At 42.2% G+C, this 18,251-nt stretch overlaps 1 protein-coding gene across 4 annotated transcripts in view; it reads left to right on the forward strand.

The window, feature by feature from the left end:
- LOC310699047 (LIM domain-binding protein 2) overlaps positions 1 to 18,251 on the forward strand; it is a 233,295-nt gene that overhangs the window by 208,908 nt on the left and 6,136 nt on the right. For 2 of the 4 annotated variants that reach the window (XM_083520645.1, XM_083520647.1), the window contains exons 6-7: positions 12,688 to 12,811; positions 13,326 to 13,480. In XM_083520645.1, the coding sequence (XP_083376771.1) occupies positions 12,688 to 12,811; positions 13,326 to 13,480 (279 nt within the window). Of the gene's footprint in view, positions 1 to 12,687; positions 12,812 to 13,325; positions 13,481 to 16,116; positions 16,260 to 18,251 lie in introns of all 4 variants that reach the window. The other 2 variants (XM_083520648.1, XM_083520646.1) reach the window with 2 other exon arrangements.

Consider the following 18,251-nt stretch of genomic DNA (forward strand, 5'->3'; position numbering starts at 1 on the left):
CCTTACAAGTTGTGACGATTTGCTACGCGGCAGGCGAAACCGAAATGGCAACAGCCAGTCAGCCAAGTGGGGAAAATTCCTGCCGTGCCCCTGTCCCAACGACACACAACGGCATAGCAAGGTCACGCGCAAAGCCCTAAACGTAGGGAGAGGTGGGCGGGTCTTCTGAATGCATGCGCCGAAAGAGGAAGCTCTGGGTCACGTGTATGGGTTTAAATAGGTGCCTTGATCCGTTTAGCTTGCGTCCCATTGGCCTGATTGAACCCTGCGTCAAAGGACCTACCAATCGGGTGTTGTGGTTATCCAAATGTACCCACCCACAACACAGGGTTTGGTTGCCAGGTCTCACCGCAACACGTGCCCTCTTTAAGGGAGGACCCGATTTCTCACTATGACCTGAAGTTTAAGGCATAATTCAGTACAAGGAATATCAGTACTGGAAAGCACTACTGACAAATAGTAGGATTGCAGCTTTGGTGGGGATGATTCATGGCTGTAAGCATTAAATACTCTCCTGCTTTAAAATCATTAATCCCTACTTCTTTCAAATACATTTAATTAAAAAGTTCCATTTTCCAGTAATTGCTCTTTTATTTTATGTAACCTCGAAATGGACTTCTGTTGCAGTGTAACTGTGTTTATGTAAACATCCATCTGGCCACAGGGCATGAATCTAGAGGTTTGTAATGAAGTAGAGGAGATTAAGAAACTCTGAACTTACGTCCTTTTTAAAACAAAAACCAAAGAGCGTTTGCGTTTGCTTATAAGTATAGAGCCAAGCCAAATTCCAGGAAAGTGAGAGAGAAAAAGCTCATGGCAGAGATAAGATTTGAACCCGTGTCATCCAGGCCTGATGCCATTGGGTGATGGCAGTGAGTCTGACTCGGGATCCAGTGGATCCCAGGCAAGCTCAGCCCTGTCCTTGGAACACCTTGTGTTAGCCATTTTGTTACTCTAGGTGTTGGTGCATTCATGGTTTTAAAGATTCGTCTTTCTTTCTTTCTTTCTTTCTTTCTTTCTTTCTTTCTTTCTTTCTTTCTTCATTAAAAAAATTCATTTTGTTTTATGAGACGTATGTCATTCTCATGCTGCTTTCTATTTGAGTGAGGACTTCTTTGATGTAAACCATGGGTAGGCATGGGATCTGGCCCAATCGCCTTCTCAATCCGGCCCGCGGACGGTCCAGGAATCAGCATGTTTTTACATAAGTAGAATGTGTCCTTTTATTGAAAATGCATCTCTGGGTTATTTGTGGGGCCTGCCTGGTGTTTTTTACATGAGTAGAATGTGTCCTTTTATTGAAAATGCATCTCTGGGCTATTTGTGGGATATAGGAATTCGTTCATTCTTCTTTTTCCAAAATACAGTGGTGCCCCGCAAGACGAATGCCTCGCAAGACGGAAAACTCGCTAGACGAAAGAGTTTTCCGTTTTGGAGGTGCTTCGCAAAACGAATATCCTATGGGCTTGCTTCGCAAGACGAAAATGTCTTGCGAGTTCCTGCAGGTTTTTTCCCCTTTCCCCCCTTTTTTCTAAGCCGCTAAGCCGCTTATCAGCTGATCCGATAAGCCGCTAATAGCGCTAATAGCGCTAATCCGCTAATCCGTCAATGGGCTTGCTTCGCAAGACGAAAAAACCGCTAGACGAAGAGAATCACAGAACGGATGCTTTTCGTCTTGCGAGGCACCACTATATAGTCCGGCCCCCCACAAGGTCTGAGGAACAGTGGACCCCTGCTGAAAAGGTTTGCTGACCTTGTTTACATGGTGAACAGATTTGGTGTAGCTGAAAAATGCCAAATCACTTAAAAAAACAACAACCACATTTATCAAGGGTTTGGCAGCTTATTAATCATTCCTTTAGAAAATCTGTTTTTACTTGCAGGGCTTTGACGGCAAACAGTACTTTATTGGTTAAAGGCCAGGGCTACATTTCACTACCACATTACTAGCCAGTGTAGTCCTGTGCTTTTCTGCCATTTATTAATGCAGCAAGTTTCCTACAATTCAGTCTAAAAATAGAACCGGTTATGTGAATTACATGACATTTGTGCCTGAGCTGAAGTGAAGAAATGAGATTATTTCGTATGGACCTAGAAGAAGATTTGTTACAGAAGCAGTTTGTTGCTCTTCACCTTACATTGTTACTTCTTCTTTTCTTACATGATTGCAGGCATGTATATTATACTTTAAGTTGCAAGCTTTAATCAGTTTAACTGATAGATGAATCAACTAAACTTCAGTTGATTAATTGACAAGGCCCAGTTTCATCCATTGAGCACATAATTTCATCAGAGGGCTATCATTTAAGGACACATTCATGATAAATGTTAAAGACTGTTTTGTTTTGGTGCATTACTGTTAATGTGAGATGAAAAGGAAAATATTCAAGATAGACGTGACTTATTCCTACTGGTTGGTAGTTTTTTAAATAGTTATCTTACATTTCATATGTATAACATTTACTTTATTTAATTAATGTACTTATTTTCTTATTTAAGTATTTGTGTATCACTTTTCTTAAAAAAATAATAATCAGAAAGCAACTTCTATAAGTCCTACAGCAAAATTAAAGAATAAAAAAATAAATGAAATGTCAGCAGTAAAATACAATAAAAATCCTATTATATAAACATCATAGAAGAATTGAGCAGTATTAAAATGTAAACATACATAGATCAGAGAGCAAACCATTTCCATCAAAAGCTTCATTGAGTATGAATGTCTTAAGACTCAGGGGTCAGCAAACTTTTTCAACAGGGGGCCAGTCCACTGTCCCTCAGACCTTGTGAGGGCTGGGCTATATTTTGGAAAAAATAATAATGAACGAATTCCTATGCCCCACAAACAACCCAGAGATGCATTTTAAATAAAAGGACACATTCTACTCATGTAAAAACACACTGATTCCTGGACCATCCACAGGCCGGATTGAGAATGTGATTGGGCTGGATCCGGCCCCTGGGCCTTAGTTGGCCTACCCATGTCTTAAGTGGTAAGAGAAGTGCATCAAGGATGTAGCTGTCCTTGCCACTAGAAAGAAGTTCCATAACCAGGCACCACCACCAAGAAGTCCCTATCTCATTCTACACACAATGAACAACACTTGTTTGGGGCTTCCTTTGCTGATCTCGAGGCAGGTTAGTATTGGCAGAGGAGTTTTATTGGATATTTGGATCCCCAGTCTTCCAGGGCTTTATATTTTTACTTCATTCCACTTTGTATATGTCAGCATAAGCACCTTAAATTGGACCTGCTGGCATACAGACAGCCTGCACAGATCCTGCACATGAAATTTCACCCATTTTGAGACAACATTGCATAGGGCATGTTGATTTTTTCAGCTTTCACATTACCAAAATGAAAGGCGCTAAAAAGTTGTAGCATGGCTTGGGAATTCAAAAGATATTTTGGTTAAATTAATATCATTTAATAAGTAAGTGCTTGGTAAGTAAAATGTGTGTAAAATTGCATAGAAATTATTAAAAACAATTGCCAAGTACTTGCTGTTTTATATTTATATTATATTATATTATATTATATTATATTATATTATATTATATTATATTATATTATATTATATTATATTATATTATATTATATTATTACCTGACTTTTTCAGAAGGTAGAATTAAAATTCTTTGGTTTCCCAAAAGCAGTTTATGTGCTTCTTCATAAAACATAGACTTACCAAGCTTAATGTTGCCCAATAATAATAGATTTGAATTCCTCACACCCAATATTATTAAGACGCCTCACTGAAGAAATTTGCTATATATCCTGCTCTTGACAGGCATGTGTATGAAGGTCCCGGAACTAAATCTCAATTCTCAGGCAGGGAGAGGTCATATGAGAGAAGGTACCCTGTTCTCAGGCCCTAAAGGTCGAAACCAGCACCTTTAATTTAGCCCAGATATGAATTAGAATAGGGATGCGGGTGGCGCTGTGGGTTAAACCACAGAGCCTAGGACTTGCTGATCAGAAGGTCAGCGGTTCGAATCCCCGCAACGGGGTGAGCTCCCGTTGCTCAGTTCTTGCTCCTGCCCACCTAGCAGTTCAAAAGCACATCAAAGTGCAAGTAGATAAATAGGTACCGCTCCAGCGGGAAGGTAAACGGCGTTTCCGTGTGCTGCTCTGGTTCGCCAGAAGCAGCTTAGTCATGCTGGCCACATGACCCGGAAGCTGTACGCCGGCTCCCTCGGCCAATAAAGCGAGATGTGCGCCGCAACCCTAGAGTCGGCCACGACTGGACCTAATGGTCAGGGGTCCCTTTACCTTTACCTTTATGAATTAGAATTAAATGGCGCTCTTGCCACATTGGTGCCATAAGCTTCTAGTGAGATGGCCATGGGCAGAGCTGCAGTCTGTACCCGATGAAAGCTCTGTTCTCCCCACACAGTAGCCAAGGTGAGAAGTCTTGTAATTCATTATTTGATGAACAAAACGGTTAAAATGCCTGAAAGTTTTATGTGATCAATCGGGAGGCTTAATTTTACCCTTAATTGCTTTTGCTTTTTGTCGTGGTATTTGGGGAATTCATATTAAAAAGATCACCAAGTACCTGAAATAAGAGTACTGCATCTTTTTTATGCCATGTAGATGCAGAATGAGTGCATTCCACCTTTAAAGTACGGCCGTGTGTGCAGGTCCTGCCTCCATGCTACAGATGCTCGTCTGAAGAGAGTAATTTGGACCTCCAATCATCCTTCAGATCAAATCCACAGCTTTGGGGCTGCATTTGGCTTGAGGGAGAGGTCACAATGGGGGCACACCTGTTGCATCCCCTGTCTCTCATGTGCCTGTAGAGCGAGCGCATTTCATCGAAGCGTTTTAAATTTGCCGAATTTCACTTTGCCTGAACACTTTGAAGTGTGCTTGAATTATTTTATTTTTTATGACTGTCATTTGCTTTGGATCGGTGATGACCTGAATCAGGCGAGCAGCTTTCTGGAGTCCTTCCGCACTTCAGCAAGCTGCCAAGGACACACGTCAAAAGTGACAGTGGGAGCGTTTTTATAGTCGGAGTGGAAAGCTGCAAACAGATAAAGGTCTAATTGTTGCACAAATAGGAAAAGGTGGCAGTTTGCATATCAGAAGCATCAGGTGTTAGGATTTGAGTCAGAACTGCTGAATAGCGGATTGTTTGCCTTTTGTGGAGGAATTGAGAGGAAGGAAATGTCACACACGGACACCATGTGATGGGAAACAGCAAGCAGGGAAACCAACCTTTTTCCCGTGCTGTTTCCTTTAGATACCGTTTGCCCGGGAATCTCTGCTAGGTCACAAAACATTTCCAAAAGGGAGTAGAAGAAAGCTTTTTAATCTGTAAAGGTAATCAGGATGCCATCGCTGAATGGTGATACTTTGAACCAGCTTCGTAGAAGAAAGGAAAGCACTGGTTGTAGCAAATTGAAAGGACCAAAGGCAAGTTTAAATAAATATTATATAAATAAATAAGCTTCTGAATTTTGCATTCTGGTCAGACTTACATTGCTTGTATCAGCCAAGTCAACAGTAGGTTTCAGATTTAGGTCTTAGTTCCACGGAAGAGTCCCTATTGTCTATGCAAGTGATCTGAGGTTCAGCTCCAGATATCTCTAGTTAAAAGGAAGTCAGGAAGCAGAGCTAAGACATGGGCCGATTGGACCACAGGCCGTGCACAGCCTGAAGGACACTTGTGTGTCATGTTCACACTTTAAATTTCCAGCTCATGCATGCCATGGGTAGGCAGACTAAGGCCTGAGGGCCGAATCCGGCCCAATCACATTCTAAATCTGGCCTGCGGGCAGTCTGGGAATCAGCGTGTTTTTACAGGAGTAGAATGTGTCCTTTTATTTAAAATGCATCTCTGGGTTATTTGTGGGGCATAGAAATTCGTTCATTTGCCCCCCCAAAAATATAGTCCAGCCCCCTACAAGGTCTGAGGGACCAGTGGACCTCTGCTGGTAAAGTTTGCTGACGCCTGTTGTACACTTAAAAATCTTATGCGTACAACATCAAAGTACATAATGTGAAGAGGCCTTTATGATATGTTACTCCCATGCCTCCAAACGCTGTCTGTCTGTCTGTCTAATCTTTCCCTCTGTCTACTCTGTCTCCCAATCAATTTCAATTTATACATAAAGCACTCAAAGCAGGGTGTGTGGGTGTGTGGGTGAGAGAGAGAGAGAGAAATCATTTCCAACCATCAGTTCCATGCAGCAAAATCCAGAACTCTATAATATCATGTAATACAATTATACATATCTAATCTGGTTGTGTTATTAACTGCTCTGTAAGGTAGGTCAGTATTTATATACCCAAACTGCAAATGCAGAACAGGGATGAAAGAGTGGGTAGCTGGCTATGGTCTTGTTTCTTTATATTTTATATATTTTAGGCTTTCTTCCCTCGCTTTCCCAACTCCCACAAGCTGTCCAATGCAGCTTGCAACTAAAATACTAAAATATAACCATACACATTTGCTTTTCCAATAGCTAAACAAGCATTTCAGCACACGCAGAGAAGGAGAGAGAGAAAAGGAAAGCATAAAAACATATCAGGCAGCAACCAGGCCTTGGGGCTTGTCAAATTGTAAAAGCTTTCAGGTGATGTTTAAAGATGGTCAGCATGAGAACCAAAAGAACCTCCTGGGTGAGGAATTTCACACTGTAGACTCTGCTAAAGAGAATACCTCCTCATGTTCTATCATTAAAACTGAGCCTCAAAAGGCAGTGAAATGCAAAGAAGGGGTCTCTGCTGATGAAATATATGGATTGATCGACTAGTTCATAGTAGGGAAGATGGCACTTAAGTATTCAGCTCTCAGCCTCACGCAAATTAAAAGATGGTAGCCAACACTTTGAATTGGGCCTGGAATTGGAAGCCAGCTTTGTTGCAACAAAAACATAGAAAACCGATTCAGTCAGAATTCTCACTGCTGCATTCTGTCGTAACTGAAGTTTCTGAACAATTTTCCAAGGTGTGCTACACTAATTTGATGACTTGAGGCTTGCATACGTCAGTTAAGCTTCAGTTTGTTGAACGTGGCTGGAGCAAATGATTCATATGGCAGTGGCTGTCTCCCAGTCATATGATGAAAAAGAGTGATTGGGAGGGGGTATCATCATAATACAGATGGCGCAGACCCTCCAAGTGTCCCTATTTGCCAGGGACAGTCCCAATTTGACAGAAGCCGTCCCAGTTTCTGATTTGATCCTGTAATGTCCCACTTTTCCTTAGGACATCCCTATTTTCATCAGAGAAGTGTTGGAGGGTATGGTGTTATATGACCCCTGAACCAAGGAGACAAGTAACTATACAACCTTTAGAAGACAACTGAAGGCAGCCCTGTATAGGGAAGTTTTTAAATGTTTTATTATGTTTTTCCCAGAATGGCTGGGGCAATCCTGTCAGATGGGTGGGGTATAAATAATAAAATTATTATTATTATTATTATTGACGTCTCTGTTTTCATTGGAGAAATGTTGGAGGGTATGATGGCACTGTACTCCAAATTTCTAGATAGCCTCCCACAGTGGTTTCATGCAAATATTAAAGAGCATGGAGGCCAGGACAGAATTCTGCAAGACAAGCATGGCCAAAGTGTCTGGAAATTCACCAGCACCAGTTTTGGAATCTAGCCTGTAGGAACGACTGGAACCAAGTCCCTTTGCAGCCAATTTACAGTAGGATAATATAATCTGAGAGGTTCAGCAAATCAAAGTCCCTCAACCCACTTTCTGGCAAAGATGCCATTTCAGTCAGAAAACTGCACTTGAAACTGGAGAAGTTGATCTAAATTCTGTCAGAACCATCTCGAGTTGGAGTAGCCACCACATACTTGAGCATATTGATCTAACATGGGGTATTTGAGAACTAGTGAGATTCATAGCAAATATTATGACAGAGGTAAGATTTTAAACTACTGTAGTATCTTACCAGCTACAATATACAAGCTATTTTAAAGTTTAAATTTTAGCTTTCAAAATGCTTAAAGTGCAGTTTGAGGATAGATGCGTATTAACTCCATACCCTCCAACATTTCTCCAATGAAATAGGGACGACCTATTCTAATAATAAAAATACTACTACTACTACTACTACTACTACTACTACTACTATTAAACCCAATATCTGATTGGGTTGACCCAGCCACTCCGGGCAGCGTCCAACAGATATAAAAACATAGTAAAACACTGAACATTAAAAAACTTCCCTATACAGGGCTGCCTCCAGATGTCTTCTAGTGGTAATTTCATTACTTATCTCCTTGGCTCGGTGGTCACATAATTCCATACTCTCCAACGTTTCTCTGATGAAAATAGAGACAGCCTAAGGAAAAGCGGGACGCGGGTGGCGCTGTGGATTAAGCCACAGAACCTAGGGCTTCCCAATCAGAAGGTTGGTGGTTCGAATCCCCGCAATAGGGTGAGTTCCCATTGTTCAGTCCCTGCTCCTGCCAACCTAGCAGTTCAAAAGCACGGCGTGCAAGTAGATAAATAGGTACCGCTCCGGTGGGAAGGTAAACGGCGTTTCCGTGCGCTGCTCTGGTTCGCCAGAAGTCGCTTAGTCACGCTGACCACATGACCTGGAAAAACTGTCTGCGGACAAACGCCGGCTCCCTCAGCCAATAAAGCGAGTTGAGCGCGCAACCCCAGAGTCGTCCGCGACTGGACCTAACGGTCAGGGGTCCCTTTACCTTTAAGGAAAAGCAGGACATTCCAGGATCAAATCAGAAACTCGAATGGTTTCTGTAAATTGGGGACGGTCCCTGGAAAATAGGGGCACTTCTGTCTGTAACTCCTATGCTAAAATTTAGAGCCTAGATGGCTTGTTAAACATCTGTCTGTTTCCACATTCTGTTTGTGATGTACAGAATAGATAATCAGTGGTTTAGTCTGAGAAGGTAATCTTACATATTTCTCTAAACTCTGGTTTAGAGGCTTCAACCATCTGATGTCACATGTATTTATTTTATTTATGAATTGTTTCCCATGAGACACCCCAGAGTGATTTGCAACATATAAATTTATAAAACAGTTACATATATACAGTAAAAACAGTTAAAACAGTTGCACGTATGAAAACAATTTAACAACTATATTTATTTATTTTTATTTATTTATATAAACGATTAAAAACCGCACTTACACAGAACCAACTCGAGTCCAACCCAATTACCAACTGGAATGAAGATCTCCATCTTTATTCCAGATTCTGCAAAGACATTAAAGAAGATTTCTGCCTGGAAAATAGTCCTTCTTACGGCAATTTTGGTGTAATGTAGTGTGCATCCCTTATGGAAAACTTCATAGATACACAATCTATACACTGTTGTTTATATGATCCTGCTCATGACTGGCAGTAGACTGTATTATGTCTTTCTGTTTTTGATGCTTTTTTAGGATTTAAGGGCTGTTTCCATTCTAGGTTTTCAATTTAACAACTTACAGGATTTTAAGGGGAAAATATACTTTCAAGAAATACGCTGAATATACTTGCCATATGGCATGCATATTACTTTTAAAAAACCACTGTATTCCTTGCTTAAAATGCAAAGGCCAACCAAAATGAATTAGCTCACTTGAAAGTAATTTGCATTTCGCTTCCACCATAACAAGCCAAGTGAGGGTTTAGGTTCCTTAGCTGAGTTAGTTCTGCCACCTGGTGCCCAGAACTGGTAGAATTACAGTAGATCTCTTTTTGGCAGTCTTGCTTTTAAAGAATGTGTCTGATGGAAATATAGGAATGATTGAAGACAACCAAAATATGAATCAATATAACCAACCGAGAATGTAAATATTAGTTGTGTACTCCAAAAACTGACCTATTCTTATATGAAATCCCAACTGCAGACATAATACATTGCAAGATGGATCTGTTTATTAATTATAACTCTAGAGCTGGACATTTTTATTATGGCAGAAAAATGTTTCTCTCTATATATCTGTAAATAAAAGTTAGTACATAAACTTGGAGATCTGGGTTATTTTAGGACAACCTTATTATCTGAGTTTCACTCATGTGATATGTTTGCTAATCATAAATGTAGCATTAAAAAAAATGTTTGGCAACAGGCAGGGCAAAAAACCAAAATTGCTATAAAAATGCAAAACTGCCGATCCAACACTACAACCATACAATCTAAATTTAAAGAGAAAAGTCTGCAGCAAATACTAGGCAACATTTCTCAACATTTCTCCAAAGAAGGATTGCTGTGAAGTACCAAATTAATATTTCTGGGCAGCCCATTCCAGAAATAGGCTCCCTCAGCTTTCTGCCAGAGAAGACCATCTTTCGAATCCCGAGAAATTGGGACTTAAGGGCAAACAAATGCTGCAGAACGAGGGTCAAAACCTGAGGTGGTAGCATAGATTGCACCATCACTTCAGGTTGCAGGTGGGAAACCACCTTTCGTTATTAGGTAAAAGGAAAAGAAAAGTAGATTTCTAGATGGTTCAGAAAGGTTCAAAGCAGAACACCCCCCCCCCCCCATGAACGTCCAAGGATGCTCTATTAGGCTGAAATTCTCCTCATAATGGGTGAGTTAAAATCTGAGGCTGATGAGGAATAGCTGGAATGGCTAGATAATAATAATAAATTTTTATTTATACCCCGCCCTTCCCGGCAAAGACCGGGCACAGGGCGGCTAACACCGAATATAAATACAGTAAAAACGTTCAAAACAAAACAAAACAAAAAACACCAAATGATTAAAATATAAGTTAGAATACGGTTTAAAATGCAGCCTCGTTTTAGTGGTAGCCTATAGATCAAAGCCATAAGGGGAGAAAATGTCAAATATTCACCGGGGCCAACTATCCATGCTGTTCCTACATGAGCCAGCAAAAAGAGCCGAGGGAAAATTTATATACAAATCCCATATAAGGGGTTCCATAAATAAATAAATAAATGGGGTTAGACTGAGTCCAGCCCAAAGGCCCTGCGGAAAGATGTCAAATCCCGCAGGGCCCTAGTCTCTTGTGACAGAGCGTTCCACCGGATTGGGGCCAGAACTGAAAAGGCCCTGGCCCTGGTTGAGGCCAATCTAACCTCCTTGGGGCTCAAGACTTCCAAAGTGTTGTTATTTGTGGACCTTAAGTTCCTCCGCGGGGCAGGAGAGGCGGTCCCGTAGGTACGAGGGTCCTAGGCTGCACAGGGCTTTAAAAATGAAAGGAAAATGAAAACAAAGCCCTTTTCACTCCCTAGAACCCCCATGCTCTTTGTATGTGTGAGCCCTGAGCAGACCAGCACCTCCTCGCTTCACCCCACTTCTGGTGTGCTCACCCTTCTGACATCCGTGAAGTCAGAGTGGGAAGGAAGGTAAAAAGGGGACAATCAGAGAAATTGAATGAAAGAGAACTGGAAGACGGAGGCAAGGAGTAAAAAGATGGTGGAAGCTAGTTATAGAAATAGGGATGGATAGGAATGGGAAAAGGAAGAGTTCTTCAAAGAGTTAGTCTTGAGATAGGAAAATGTTATCTTCTGTATGTTTCCTTCCATTCTTTATACACCTGTACAACAGTTTAACACAGGTTACAGTATTCTCCAGGAGATACAAAAAGGATGCATTCCATAAGGGGGAAAAAACACCTCCCAAATCCACAGTTGGGCAATAAATTTATTAGAACCAACCAAATTTCAGTATGCCACAACCGCCGCCAGATTATTAATTGCCCAAAATTGGAAGAATCAAAATACCCCATCAATTAGAGACTGGCAAACAAAATTATTTGAATTTGTTGAACTTGCAAAAATGACACAAAAAAACAGAAACCAAAAAAATACAAAGTTTATTAATGATTGGAATAAATTTATGATATATATCGAAGGGAATTACAGAAACCTAAAAACTATAGCAGGTTCGATATAAATCTTACGATGTGCAAATCATTAACAATCACTAGCTGCAGGAAAAATAAATTACGTATATTAAGAAGCCTAAAAGCGGGAGGGATGGAGGTCAGTAGGGGGTAGAAGAATGACTTAAGTTCCTAAAGTTATAAAGAAATAAGTGTGAAGACAAATAACTGTAATGGAAACGGATAAGATCTTTACGTTATGTTTAGATATTTGTAATTTATTTTTTCTCTTTTTTTGTAACTGTTGATTTGTTTTCCTTTTTTTGGTTATCTACATGAAACTTAATAAAAAGAAATTAAAAAAAAAGAACCAACCAAAATGTCACAAAATAGGGAGTGAACATTTGAGTTCCCAACAACTCTTAATCTGTTAAGACGTTAAGGGTGGGTGGGATAAAAAGCAAAAAAGTTATGGCCATAGTGTCAGTTTTTAGACTCAGTTCCAATATGAAAACTGCAGACTATAGAAGTCTCCATGTGTCAGCTTGCACAGCTAGAATTCTGGGACAAAGAAGCAATGGCTAACTGCCTGTTTTTGAAAGCACAAGCGCTGGCTATTACCCCAACCTCATCTGCTCAGAATACAACTCAAGCCAGAGAAGAAATTGAGTTGTCCTGCTCACCTCATATTTGCAGCAAAGCTGCATTCTAGATTCCTGAGCCCAGAAATGTGAGATTCAACAGCGTCACTGCTTGAAATGCGTGTCACATAACTCTCTGTTTAGCAGAAAGCATAGGAACCAGAGACTAGGGCGATAAGATGAGTTTCCATTCAGACTAGAAGTATGTTTTTCAGCAAATGCAATTCCTTTTAAATTTGCTTCCCTGCCTCCTTTCTTTTTGCAGTTGTGTGTAATATTGGAGCCAATGCAAGAATTGATGTCAAGGCATAAAACCTATAATTTAAGTCCTCGAGATTGCCTGAAAACATGCTTGTTTCAGAAATGGCAGAGGATGGTGGCGCCTCCAGGTATGAACTGTACATTTCCCATTGACCTTTGAGAGAGTTCTCGCCGCAGAAATGTTAGCTCTGGCCAGATCCGTGTCGACCCATCACTTGGTCAGCTAACACTATGCATTGCCAGATGTAGTAATTAATTGGCTTAAGGTGTCAGGATCAGGTCCGCTTGGCAGCAGAATCAGCAGCAACCATTGTCCCAGTGGAAGATGGAGGATGACTGATGGGTGTCTGTGAGGAGAATCTGCTCTGAAGGGGAGCTATGAGGTGAACGACTCCACTTCACACCACCTCAGGGAGCTATTTGGGTTTGAGATCTATGAATGGTTAGAATTGCTATATTGGAATCATACCCCGTAATTTAAATTTGCTTTGAGTTCTAGGCTAACGTGTCCAGTGTTTAGCAGATTCGTTCAGCACACGGGAATTTTAAACCAGGGGAGGGGAATGCCATTGTTTGTCACTCTCATTTCCCGGCACGCACTGAGAGCTGTCACTCATTTTCTCTCCCGTGTGTCTACTGTAGCAGAGCCTACAAGGCAGCCAGCAACCAAACGGAGGAAAAGGAAAAACTCCACCAGCAGCACGTCCAACAGCAGCGCCGGGAACAACGCCAACAGCACCAACAGCAAGAAAAAGGCGGCGGCAGCTGCAAACCTGAGTCTTTCAAGTCAGGTACCTGTAAGTCTCACCTTCCTATTAGGCCTCCATATAAGATGACAACCACACACACACACACACACACACACACACACAATTCACCTAGGCCAAGAGCCAGGCAACCATAAAATGGTTTCTGCATGTGTACTGCACATTTTAGTCCCCCCTCACTAAACGGCATTTCTGTATTCAGCCCAGAAATGCTTCCATTCACTTCTCTGTAAATGAGGAAAGTAAAGCTGATAAATGTTAAGGCATTCCATAGGCTGCAGATGACCACTTTGTGCTAGAAAGGTGGCTCCTGATCCTAGACAGTGCTGAGTACAGTGGTACCTCAGGTTATGTACTTAATTCGTTCAGGAGGTCCATTCTTAACCTGAAACTGTTCTTAACCTGAAGCACCACTTTAGCTAATGCGACCTCCTGCTGCTGCCGCGTCGCTGGAGCACGATCTCTGTTCTCATCCTGAAGCAAAGTTCTTAACCTGAAGCACTATTTCTGGGTTCGCGGAGTCTGTAACCTGAAGCGTATGTAACCTGAGGTACCACTGTATTGTGAAAATTCTGTTCTTTGCATGTGCCATATACAAGTGTTCCTGTGAACATTCAGCAACAGCCTCTGGTGTCTGAAATTTCCCCAGGCGTTACCCAAAAGTACTTTTAAGCATAGCTTTGGAAGCCTAATCACTAAAAAATCACTTAAAAACAAGAAAGTTGAGATTATCAGGGAAGTGTTTTCTGCACCTAGAGCTATGTTTTTCTTATCTGAAACTGAGACACATCCGCACTCCTGGCATTACTGGTCAGCCCTCCTTCTCCTTCCAATTAGTCAATCATTACCCCCCCAAGAGACACGGGTGGTGCTGTGGTCTAAACCACTGAGCCTAGGGCTTGCCAATCAGAAGGTCGGCGGTTCGAATCCCCGCAACAGGGTGAGCTCGTTGCTCGGTCCCTGCTCCTGCTCCTGCTCACCTAGCAGTTTGAAAGCATGTCAAAGTGCAAGTAGATAAATAGGTACCACTCCGGCAGGAAGGTAAATGGCATTTCCGTGCTCTGCTCTGGTTCGCCAGAAGTGGCTTAGTCATGCTGGCCACATGACCCGGAAGCTGTACATCAGCTCCCTCGGCCAGCAAAGCGAGATGAGCGCCACAACCCCAGAGTCGTCCACGACTGGATCTAATGGTCAGGGGTTTCTTTACCTTTACCTTTAACCCCCCCCCCCCATGACAAATTATGAGAAGAGAGTCTCCTTCTTGCCAGTGATAGCTGCAAAGGTATGCCACAACAACAACAACATATTATTTATACCCTGCCCATCTGGCTAGGTTTCCCCAGTCACTCTTGGTGGCTCCCAACAGAATATTATTATTATTAATAAAAATAATAACGCGATAAAACATCAAACATTAAAAACTTCCCTAAACAGGGCTTCCTTCAGGTGTCTTCTAAAAGTCAGATAGTTATTTCCTTGACATCTGATGGGAGGGCGTTCCACAGGGCGGGCGCCACTACCGAGAAGGCCCTCTGCCTGGTTCCCTGTAACTTCTCTTCTCGTAGTGAGGGATCCGCCAGAAGCCCCTTGGAGCTATTTCCCAGTGTCAGGGCTGAACGATGGGGGTGGAGACGCTCCTTCAGGTATCCCCATGAGGAGCCTGTTGGACAAAGAGGACATTTCAGACATCTAGGAAATAATCTGATCATGGAAGAAAATGACTTCCCAACCCCCATCTAGGAGCTTCAGGAAATGAAGCTTTAGCCCTTTTTAAACAATCTAAGCCTCTCTCAAGATTTTGTTTATTTTACCTTCTATAATGAATATATTGTGGAAACTCTTAAGTCAGTTTTGCATCACACAGTGGTTGGCCAACTCCATGAAATGTGTTGCTGTTTAAGAAAAAGCTTTTTAAAAAAATTATAGTGCGTTTAGAAACTGATGGTATTTTGAACTGTTGCCTGTTGTCCCATTTAGTTGGTTTGTCCTTCGTTTGTTCCTTGATGCCCTGGCTTAAGCCCTTTGATATTCCCCATTACTGGTCTGAGCAGGTGCCCCAGTCTCAATCAACTCCACATCCTCAGCTGTTTTGTAATCAAAAGCTGGCAACTATTTTTCCCATATGTATATTTTCCATAAGGAAATATAAATAATATTGATTATATTCATAAAGAATCCATTCACCTTACAAGGTGGTTGTGTGCCATATTTACGATGGACCTGCACATTCTGTTTTTTTATAACTCAACAAGCTGCCATGGGGTTGTTTAAGGGTAAAAACAAAGAATTTTTTCCACAGGTGTGGTAACGTAGAGAGTTCCAGCAGTACAGCTGCCTTTGGCCACACTAAAGCAAGCACAGCCTTCAAGTGGGGTCTTGCTCATAGCTGTCAACTTTTCCCATTTTTTAAGGGAAATTCCCTCATTCCGAATAGGATTCCTTGCATGAAAAGGGAAAAATTGACAGCTATGGTCTTGATGTGCTCCAAATTTTGCAAGCATAGAGCCACCTGTTCATACACTGACTATTGCTGTTTGTAACCATGAAATGAGCAGATGTAGCTGAATCTTGCAAGCTGCTATGACTAGCCCTTAGCTGTGTGTATCCCCTGCAAAAGAAAGCCCTAGGGTTTAATTCTTGGATTCTGCTTCTCAACCCATGAGCAGGAGCTAGGAGCACTCCAACGCTGCAGCCTCAACCCTGGGAGGGATGGAGCCTTGTGTCATTCGACAACAGTAAACCCTACTGGCCAATTTAAGGAGAAGCATTGAGGGGCTGTAAAAGGAGTCACTTCCAGTCCTCTTCAGAGGTTGGTGGCTATTGCACTAGGGAGTTGAGATGACTTGGTGTGGAATTAATTGGCGGGTGTCTTTGGCGTTGCTTTCCAAGGAGCAGAGGGTCCCACTGTGGGGCAGAAACAATGCAGCTAAGCCAAAGAAGTGGACGAAACTTCACTGAAATCAACTGGAACATTGAAATCCAGTTGATTTCAGGAGGACTTGACACAACTGGTTTCTTTGGATCAAGACCACAATGTGTTTTTTTCTCTTTCTCTCTCTTGATTGGTACATGGAATGAACACAGGGCATTTGCATATTGTAGCGAAAGCTTTGCTATCTTTATAAGATCATATGCCAAGATGCAAAATAAAGCTGTGGTGTAGCTCCAAGGTGGACAATATAATCTAGCTAATGCAAGTAACCTGCTGCCATTGATTGTGGAAGTTAATAATACAAGTGGTTAAAATAAATCCTTCCGATAACCACTAGCAGTTGACAAGTTATGAAATGATCTATTCATTTAGTGGTACGTTACCATTCAAGCAGCCCTCAAAACTTTTGATTGTAAGGTAAAAAGGTAAAGGGCCCCTGGGTGGTTAAGTCCAGTCGAATTTGACTATGGAGTGTGGCTTTCAAACCGAGGGAGCTGGCGTTTGTCCACAAACAGCTTTTCCAGGTCATGGGGCCAGCATAACTAAACCACTGCTGGTGCACAGAGGACCGTGATGAGTTCCAGAGTGCACAGAAACACTGTTTACCTTCCTGTCAGAGCAGTACCTATTTATCTACTTGCACTGGCATGCTTTCGGACTGCTAGGTTGGCAGAAGCTGGGACAGAGCAACAGGAGCTCATCCTGTCACGTGGACTCGAACTGCCAACCTTCTGATCAGCAAGCCCATGAGGCTCCGTGGTTTAGACCACAGCGCCACCCGCTCCCTTGGTTTTGATTATGGACCTTGGCGGTGCATAAGTGCTGTGGTTTTTGAGCTGTGTTCTCCAGAAGAGCAGTAATGACAGACGTGTGTCTCTGAAGGAACTTGCCCATCCATCTTCCCCTGCAATGTGTAACCACAGGAGAGTGTTGGTGTGACCTCTCTGACACACTCACAGTTGCTTGCAAGGGGCCTAGTTAGACTGCCAGGGCTGCACATGAACTTTGTGTGCTTCAGAACTTCCTGGGCAGTCTAGTCAAGGCAGAAAGGATTCCCGGAAGTTCAGAAGTTCGAAAACCACTGCATTCATGTATCACTGTGGATGAATAATTCCATGTTTCCCCTCATAAGTTCTTGAAAGGGTCTGCCTTAGTGGACATAGCTCCAGCTGCTCTCCAGCCTCAGTACCCACAACCTGCCCCACTCCAGAAACCCACAAAATGAGACAGCAGTGGCAACAATTTCTGCTAGATAAGTGAGCAGTTGTGTGCCCTTCCCTCCACCGGGTATTCTGTATGGACTAAACTGGTGGTGATGCTCACGGGCCTAGGTGCCTTCAAGTGGGGATTAATACCAGAAACACCATAACCAGACACTGGAGAGACCTGTCAGGAGTAAGTATGGACCAATGGTACCAAATAGTATGGGAAACAGCCCTACTAGAAAAATGAACCAATAAACTGAAACTGACACGGGGACAAACAGAAGAAGATGCCTTTTATGGCTCCCCTTTATCACATACACAGCCCAACAAGACAATGGCAAGAACCCACCAACAGCATACAAATCAATATGGCTAACCTGATCCAAAACACCCACCCACCCCACTCACACATGAAAACAAAGACCACCACAGCCAACCACAAATGAACAGCCACACCCTAGGCCAACCCCAACCTCTCTCACCACCAAAGAAACACAAATGAACAGCACGAGCAACGCTGACACCAATCCCTACATACATTAAGCAAAATAGAAACATCGTCACCCGACCCCACCCCACCCCATCTTCCCCCCTCCCCCCCAATGTCTCAACAAATGAAACTGATTTGTAAAAATGTTACATGGAAAAAATACAAGAGACATTA

This window comes from Podarcis liolepis (genome assembly GCF_965112155.1).
Source record: "Podarcis liolepis genome assembly, contig: HAP1_SCAFFOLD_28, whole genome shotgun sequence".
Lineage (NCBI taxonomy): Eukaryota > Metazoa > Chordata > Lepidosauria > Squamata > Lacertidae > Podarcis > Podarcis liolepis.